Source organism: Chelonoidis abingdonii, chromosome 11, assembly GCF_003597395.2.
Source record: "Chelonoidis abingdonii isolate Lonesome George chromosome 11, CheloAbing_2.0, whole genome shotgun sequence".
NCBI lineage: Eukaryota > Metazoa > Chordata > Testudines > Testudinidae > Chelonoidis > Chelonoidis abingdonii.
Window position 1 is genome coordinate 15,547,056 of NC_133779.1, and position 8,315 is coordinate 15,555,370.

Here is an 8,315-nt window from a genome sequence, read left to right on the forward strand (position 1 = left end):
ACTCCCGTCTCTGCCTGTAGGGCGGGAAGAGGAGGGGCGGGGACACACACGCTGCCCCACCCTCCCCAGAGGCGGCACGTGGACGCCGCTGTCCCGGCTGGGCGGGGTGTCTGCCCCCCCCGCCCTTTCCGCCCTGAGCGGAGATACCCCCCCTGCCGCGCCCAGCTCTGCGCTTTCAAATCTCTGCAGCTAGCGCGCAGCGGAGCAACCAGCGCCCCAGATCCGCTCCAGCCCCCCGCCTCTCCAGGCCCCCCCAGCCAGGTAAATACCCTGCTCCATGCGCACCCCGCTTCCTGCGCACCGCGCCTAGAGCGCAATGGAAACGTGTCTGGGGGACCCCCAGCTCTGGGAGCGGCGTGGGGCGGGGTCAGACTCTGTGTGGGGCTTGGATCGGAACCGAGGGGTTATTTTTGGGGGGAGGGTGAGCGGAACTTTTTGGGGGACCCAGCACAATGTGGGGTTTGGGGGGTATCACCGTTTGGGGGGGTTGTGGGGAGGATGAGAGGTGTGTGGCTTGAGAGGATTTCTGGGGGCTGGGTCAGAAAGTGGGGGGTTTAGTGAGGGTGAGTGGAGCATGTGGTGGGGGGCTGCAGCGTGTGGGGTGACTCGGTGCTCTGGTGGATTGGAGGGGTCCATTGTGATTTGGGGCTGGGGGGCAGCCCCTCCGGGGGCTGGGGGGGGGATTGGTCCTTTGGTGGGGGGTTGCCATGCCCTGTGGATGGCAGAATATTTCAGGCAGCTCAGGGTCCAGCCACACCCTGGCTGCACTGAGATCTGGGTAGGACTGTCAAATCCAGGGTGCAGCATTTGTGGGGCCACCCCTCTGTCCCCCCAAAAAACCCCACCACAGGACATAGCCCCCTTGCCTCTTAACATATCTCCCCAATAGGAATTTTTGCCCATCACTGGGGTAAATATTTTCCGGGGGGGGGGAGCGGTTACCCCACAAAAAGGAGGGAGCTGTAAAATCTCAGCCCCCCAGAAGAGGGGATTGTGGGGGGAGATGACTGTGACCCCATATAATTCATCCCTTGATCTCTTGGCCCCTTGAGTGACATAGGAGTGGGGGGTCACGGCTGGGGGAAGGAGTTTACCAGGCAGTGTCTGTCTGTCCCACTGGCGGGTAAGCCCTGCAGGGGGTGGCAGGCTGGTGGGGCGTGTCTGTCTGTCCCGCTGCCCCCTACAGGGAGGGCTCAGAACTGCCCCTGGTGGGGTGGGATGGAGATCACACAACATGGCAATGCAAGAGCCCCTCCTGGCAGGTTCGGCAGGCTAGGGAGAGAGAAGTGTGGGCTAGTGGTTAGAGTGGGTGGGGCCCTGGCATCAGCAGGGTTGTATGGGCCGTGGGTTCTGCCAGAGAAAGCCGACCTGCCCAGGGAGGCGTGAATCGAAATGTTGGGGAAGGGAGTAGGGGTGCTTTCATCCAGGCTTGTGGGACTATGGGGATCCGCTGCCTGGCGCCCGCAGACCTCACTCAGAGGGCTCAGGGCAGGAAGGCTCGGGGTGGTGATCCCCATTTCACAGCTGGGGAAATAGAGGCACAGAGCGGGGTAGTGGCTCGCCCCAGGTAGCCCAGCAAAGGAGTAGCAGAGCTAGGGAATGGACCCAGGAGTCCTGGCTCCCAGCCCCTGCTCTAACCACTAGACCCCACTGCCTGCACAGAGGCAGGACAGAACCCAGGCATCCTGCTGCACTCGCCTGCTAAGGAAGCCCAGCCTTGTTTCAGGCCTGTGCCCAAGGCCCTGAAATGCTGAAGTGAGAGAGGTGGAAAATAACACGCTGGGGCTGGGTTTTCTCTAGGCCTTATAAGGGCAGTGGCTGCAGGCTGCCCCCCCCCCGCAACCCCACTGCCCTTCCTCCCCCTCCCTTTGCCCCTCCTCTCTGGCCCCCAGCCCAGCACTACCCGACAGACCAAGGGAGCCGCTCTGAGACAGGCAAGCACTGGTCTAGTGGGTTGGCTGTGGGGGCTGGGAGCCAGGACTCCTGGGTTCCACGATCAGGGAGGAGCAGGGCTCCCGACCCAGCTGCCCACTTTCTTCTCAGGAAAGAGCACGATCCAGTGTCTGGCCCCCAGCATCATGGGCTGGGCCGGGGCGGGGCGAGTTTCCAGCCACCCCTCCCGCCTGACAGGCACCGACATAGCGGATCTGTGCGAAGGAGGAACCGAGAGAAAGTGACATGGCTCCTACTGGAGTCATTAACTGCCTTCCCCATCACCCTCACCCCAGCTGTCAGTGTTGAATTAACTTGTTTGAGTGAGTGGGTTCTCCCAGCCCCTCCGCTCCTCAGAGGTGGGGAAACTGAGGCAGACAGAGGGGCAGGAGTGGTGCAGAGGGTGCAGTGTGTCGGGAGTAGAACCCAGGAGTCCTGGCTCCCAGCGCTCCCCCCCCCCGCCCCCACTCTAACCACTAGACCCTCCTCCCCTACCATCAGGCTGGGGCCACTGCTCTGCTGTGGGGGGACCCCAGGACTGGGGTATGGGAACAGGTCTCCCTCCCAGCATCTGGATCTCACTCCTCCCTGCCACCCCCTTCTTAAACCATGTGTGGCCCTTTAACCCCCTCACCCCCCAGTTCAATCTGAAGGTTCCTGGCCTGCCCCGGGGCTGAAACTGTTTCACCCCCACATCCAAGCAAGCAAGGGCAGTGGGGAAGGCAGTAGGTGGAAGCCGGATGGGGAGGGAGCAGGGGCAGCTTTGGGTGGGAATGGGGAGCAGTGGGACATATTGGGGAGCAGCTGTCTGACCACTTGGTTTGGGGGGAGGGTCCTATGTGTATCTCTCCCCCACCCCACGTTCCATGACAGGATATTTCTAGGCCTGGCTGAGCAGTTCCAGCTGTTGGAGTTGGGGGGAGGGGGCCCTGGATCCCAGGATCCAGACATCTCCGAAGGTGGAGGTGCTGGCTCCCAGGACACTGGGCGGGGCCGGAGGGGGGGCCCTGGCTCCCAGGACCTGGGCGGGGCCGGAGGGGGGGCCCTGGCTCCCAGGATCTGGTTAGGACCGGGGCGGGGGGGGCACTGGCTCCCAGGACCGGTCGGGGGAATCTTTCCCTCTGTGAATTTGCCCTATGCCTGGCAGTGCCCCCGGGTTGCCCCCATGCAGCCTCAGGGGGCCCCCATCATGCTCCCATCTTTCTGTCCCAGCCCAGAGTCCTCCGTCACTCCTTCCTTCGGCTGCTCTCTCCTTCCCTCTCTTCCTCCATCTCCCTTCTCCTCCCCACACAATTCATGCTCCAGAGATACACACTCCCACTGCCCTGTGCTCTCACCACTAGCCCCCACTCCCCTCTCAGAACCATGGAGAGAACCCAGGAGTCTTGATTTCCAGCCCCTCCTGCTGTAACCACTAGAACCCACTCCCCTCTCAGAGCTGGGGAGAGAATGCCCAGGAGTCTCGATTCCCAGCCCCTCCCGCTGTAACCACAAGAGCCCACTGCCCTCTCAGAGCTGGGCAGAGAACCCGGGAGTTCTGATTCCCAGCCCCACCTGCTGTAACCACTAGAGCCCACTCTCCTCTCAGAGCAGGGGAGAGAACCCAGGAGTCCTGGCTCCTAGCCCCCTTTCCCCAAGGTTTTCAGTCTGGCGCTACCCACAGGGCACTGGGGTCAGGAACCCCAAGGTCAGCTCAGCTGGGCCCTGCCCGTGACTGGGGATGGGGTGTCTGCCTTGGACCAGAGGCACTGAGACAGCCCCCTTAGAGAGTGTGTGTGTGTCCGTCTGTCTGTCTGTCTGTCCCGGCTGCCCCCTGCTGGAGTGGATGGAGATTGCCCGGCTCTGTGCACATGCCGGATTCCTGTACCGTGCCCTGACTCTCCTCCCCAGGTGACCCCACCATGCCGATCCAGCGTGCCAAGTCCGTGGGCAACACACAGGCCCTGACCTCGCAGGTGGGCATCATCCGCCTGTTGGAGGCGCTTTTCGCCTGCGTCACCTTCAGCCTGGTGGTGCACCAAGGGGGTTGGGAAGACCGCAGTGGTGACTGGTGCATGTTCTGCTGGTGCTTCTGCTTTGCCATGACGCTGCTGGTGCTGCTGGTGGAGTTCGTCGGGCTCCAGCACCGCATGCCCGTCTCCTGGAAGAACTTTCCCATCACCTTCGCCATGTACGCCACCCTCATGTGCCTTTCGGCCTCCGTCATTTACCCGGTCACCTACATCCAGCACAAAGCCCCCTCTGGCAAAACCAAGGACTACCGCATCGCTGCCACCGTCTTCTCCTGCCTCACCTGCCTGGCCTACTCGATGGAGGTGACCATGACCCGGGCCAAGCCAGGCGAGGTAACGGGCTACATGGCCTCCGTGCCCGGGCTGCTGAAGGTGGTAGAGACCTTCGTGGCCTGCATCATCTTTGTCTTCATCAGTGACCCGGTCTCCTATGACCACCACGAGGGGCTGAAGTGGTGCCTGGCCGTCTACTGCATCTGCTTCATCCTCTCGCTGGTGGTCATCGTGCTGTGCATCGGAGAGTGCACCGGCTGGCTGCCCTGCGCCTTCAATAAGTTCCTAAGTGGCTACACGCTGCTGGCCGTGCTCATGTACGCCACGGCCACCGTCATCTGGCCCATCTACAACTTCGACAGCAAGCAGCGTGGTCAGCCGCGCCGGCCCTCCAGCTGCAGCACCAGCAGAAGCTTCTGCCCCTGGGATAAGTTGGTGGCCATTGCCGTGCTGACGGCCATCAACCTGCTGGTCTACCTGGCCGACCTGGTGTATTCTGCCCGGCTCATCTTCATCCAGGCCTAGCCGCGCCAGGGGCTGTTGGGTCGGCTGAGGGCTGGGGATTAGGGCTGGGCTCCCACCGGGTTCTCCGGATCTCATCTGTCTGTCTTGTCCTCATTCATTTCTCTTCTTTTCTTTCCTTCTTTTTGCATCCTTTTTCTCTCTCATTTATTGTCTTTCTTTCTTTCTTTTCCTATTTCATTTACTGTCTTTACCTTTCATTCATTCTTTTCCTTTATCCCTCTTTGACTTTCTTATTTATTCTTTGCTCTCTTGCTTTTCTTTCATTTCCTCTCTTTCATTCATTCGTTTCCTTTTTTTCCCGTCACGTATTTATTCATTTATTGTCTTTCTCTCTCTTTTGATCGTTCTCCTCCTTTTCTTGGAGCTCTCACTTTCTTTTCTTTCACTTGGTCTTTTGTTCTCTCATTTTCTTGCTTTCATTATTTTTCCTTCTTCCCCCCTCCGTCCCCGCTCCCCAGCACTCCCCGTCCAGGCGTACCCACTCCCTTGTAATAACAATGTTATTCTTTTTGCCTTAGCCCGGCCCTTTAAGAACTCCTTTGCCTCCCCTTCATGGTGCCTGGGGGTGGGAGTGGGGAGGAATCATGGCCGACCATAGGCCATTCTGTGTCTTTTCTCCAGCGGGAGCTGTGGCGGATGAAAAATGGGTGGCCTGACAGGCAGAGCCCAGTGATACTGGGGCCTTTTAACCCAACACCTCCAATCCCAGAAGGAGTGGGGGGGGAGGGCAGGAAAGAGGTGACAACTCCCCTTTAATGGAAATATTTGTCTAGTGATTAAAAATGCTTGCCTGCTGGAGTCTTAAAGGTAATGGGTGCACTCTGCACCTTCCTAAGAAAAAGCCACTAGGGGTTTAACAGCACGCAGCCTTTAATGAAAATATTTGTCTGGAGGTCAGAAACCCTTGCCTGTTGGAGCCTTAAAGGTAAATCACAGAATCAGCCCTCTAGCTGGAAATTTAAAAGCACCAAAAAAAAAAAAAGCCCTCAAACTCCATTTGCTTGGTTCTTAAATATTTATCCAGGGGTTTTAAATAGTCCTGGCGGCCATTATCTTAAAGGTGGTGTCGCCGGACCTGTGCCTCTCAGTGCTAGAATGTAGCTAGCTGCTTATATCTGTCCAGTCTCTCTCTTTTTGTATCATTCATCTGGTAATTTTTTTATACATCTATTTTTTACACCGGTATAAACGCAGACAAAGTATTATGGGCCTCGTTGCAAGTGTTGGTGTCACCATTGCCATAGCAAATTACAGGAGGTGGGTTAGATTTGTATAAATATATACAGAGAAAACAATAAATGACCGAAAGATCCTTTCTGTGTTTGTCTGTCGTGTCTCCTGTTTAGAGCTTAGGGCAGGAAGCTGAACATGGAAAAATCCCTCAGGGAGGGCAGAGAATGGGGCAAGGGGCCTTTCCCCTCTAGGGGGCGCTGGCTCCCATCTGGCCCCAGGGCAAGGACTGGCTGGCTCACGGGGGCAGGGAATGGGGCACGGGGCCTGTCCCCTCTAGGGGGCGCTGGCTCCAATCTGGCCCCAGGGCAGGGACTGGCTGGCTCAGGGGGGCAGGGAATGGGAGCTGGGACCTGTCCCCTCTAGGGGGCGCTGGCTCCCATCCGGCCCCACGGCAGCGACTGGCTGGCTTAGGGGGCGGGGAATGGGGCCTTTCCCCTCCAGGGAGTGCTGGCTTTGATCCCACTGGTGGGGTGAACATGGAGGAAGCCATGTGGGGCAGCCCCCATCAGTGAAAGGCTTGTTTCTCTGCAGAGGCTGCGGCTGAGGCTGGGCGTGGAGAAGGGATGGGTCCGGCCCAGTGGAAATTCCAGCTCAGAGCTGCCTTTCCTCTGCGAGGAGCTCTCTGAACGCAGCTGTTGTTGCATAGGGATGGCCGGGGAAAGACCCAGAGAGAAGATATGTCACCATCTCCCGTGCTGGCAACTCATCACCACTCTGGGACGGCCCCACCCCAGAGACGGCTGCATCTCAGCCCTGGACAAGGGATCCCCGTATACCCAGCCCCCGCCCCGCACCCCAGAGGTGGCCACGAGCCAGATGAGGTCATTGCTATGTATAGCTGGGGGGCTGTTTTCCAGCGTGGGGAGGAGCTGGTTCTGGGGGCTGGTGCCAGAAGGGGCTGGGCAAGGCTGGCCTGGAATGAGGTGATTCCTACAAACAGCCCTGTCTGGGCTGGGAAAGGAGTGACGGGAGGCGCTGCTGTCTGGCTAGTGTTAACCCCTTCCTGCACTCTTCTCCCCTGCCAGCCCTGTCATCCACAGTCAGGGGAGAGCATCAACGGGAGAACCCAGGAGTCCTGGCTCCTAGCCCCCGCTGCCCTAAACACTAGACCCCACTCCCCTCCCAGAGCTGGGGAGAGAACCCAGGAGTCCTGGCTCCTAGCCCCCCGCCGCTTTAACCCACCAGTCCCCACTCCCCTCCCAGAGCTGGGGAGAGAACCCAGGAGTCCTGGCTCCTAGCCCCCTCTGCCCTAACCATTAGACCCCACTCCCCTCCCAGAGCCAGGGAGAGAACCCAGGAGTCCTGGCTCCCAGCCCCCCCGCCCCCACCACTAGACCTGTAGCCCATACCGCTAGCGGTGGCATTTGATTTGGCACAGAAATAGCCTCTGGGCCCATATGCCATAAGGCACAGGCATAAACAGTTCATGTAAAGCTTTGAGACCTAATGGCCTGGCAGTCACCCTGAGTTTTGGGGTGCTGGGACCAGTGGGCTCAAGGAGGGGGGTGATACCAGGTTCTGGGGTGCTTAACCCTGAAGCTGCCTTGGCAACTGACCGGCATGTGTGGTAACAAGCGACACTCGTTAAGCCCCTCAAGTCTAGGACAAGGGCCGGCTGACGTGGGCAGGGCGCGAAGGTTCGATACTGACCCCAGCCAGGAGGCTGGGCCTGGCTCTGAACACACCGGCCAGCGGGCCAGTTTGCCGGGCCAGGGCAGGACCTTTAGCCTGGGTCAGCCTCTCCCCGAGGACGGGTACGTGCGATGGGCAAGGCCCGGGCCGAGGCAGCCCGGGATTTCTGCTGGCCTTCGGGTGGGCCGGAACGGTTCTGTCTTTACGAGTTGCGCTGAGGAATGCGGCTGGAGCCCTGCTCGGCCTCGGGGGCCGGTGGGGGGAGTGCCATGGGGTTCCTGACCGGACGTAGGATATGGGAACCTTGATTCTGGGCAAGAAGCCTCTCAGAGCTGAGGAGAGAACCCAGGAGTCCTGGCTTCCAGCCCCTGCCTGCTCTAACCACTAGACCCACCCCCCTCCCAGAGCTGGGGAGAGAACCCAGGAGTCCTGGCTCCCAGTCCCAGCCCCTCCCCCCCACTGTTTTTAGCCTGGATGAGTCAATCTTCTCTCAAGAAAGGGAGGTTTATCGGTCCCGGGGGGAGCGGGGGGTGCGTCCGCAGGATGAGTCAGGGACCAGCTATTCTCGGCAGGCACCTTCACCCGCCCAAGGCTGCTGGGTGTGGGGGCGGAACGGGACCTACTCAGGGTACCCCACAGTGAGCAGCGCACCCCACACTGCCCCAGCCCAGCATGCACTGGGTCATCACCCAGCCATCGCCCCCCCCC

At 59.8% G+C, this 8,315-nt stretch overlaps 1 protein-coding gene across 2 annotated transcripts; it reads left to right on the forward strand.

Moving 5' to 3' along the window:
• The first annotated feature begins 125 nt into the window (after positions 1-125).
• Positions 126-6,054, forward strand: MYADM (myeloid associated differentiation marker). 2 transcript variants are annotated; one of them, XM_032793043.2, is made up of 2 exons: positions 126-261; positions 3,823-6,054. In XM_032793043.2, the coding sequence occupies exon 2, from the start codon at positions 3,834-3,836 to the stop codon at positions 4,740-4,742; it is 909 nt and encodes a 302-aa protein (XP_032648934.1). In that variant the 5' UTR covers positions 126-261; positions 3,823-3,833; the 3' UTR covers positions 4,743-6,054. The 2 variants fall into 2 exon arrangements, with proteins under 2 accessions (XP_032648934.1, XP_032648935.1); XM_032793044.2 differs by lacking the exon at positions 126-261 and adding an exon at positions 1,896-1,934.
• Positions 6,055-8,315: the final 2,261 nt, after the last annotated feature.

What these genes read in the sequence shown, in the direction of transcription:
- MYADM (XM_032793043.2), top strand. Translation starts at nt 3,834, where the DNA reads ATGCCGATCCAGCGTGCCAAGTCCGTGGGCAACACACAGGCCCTGACC.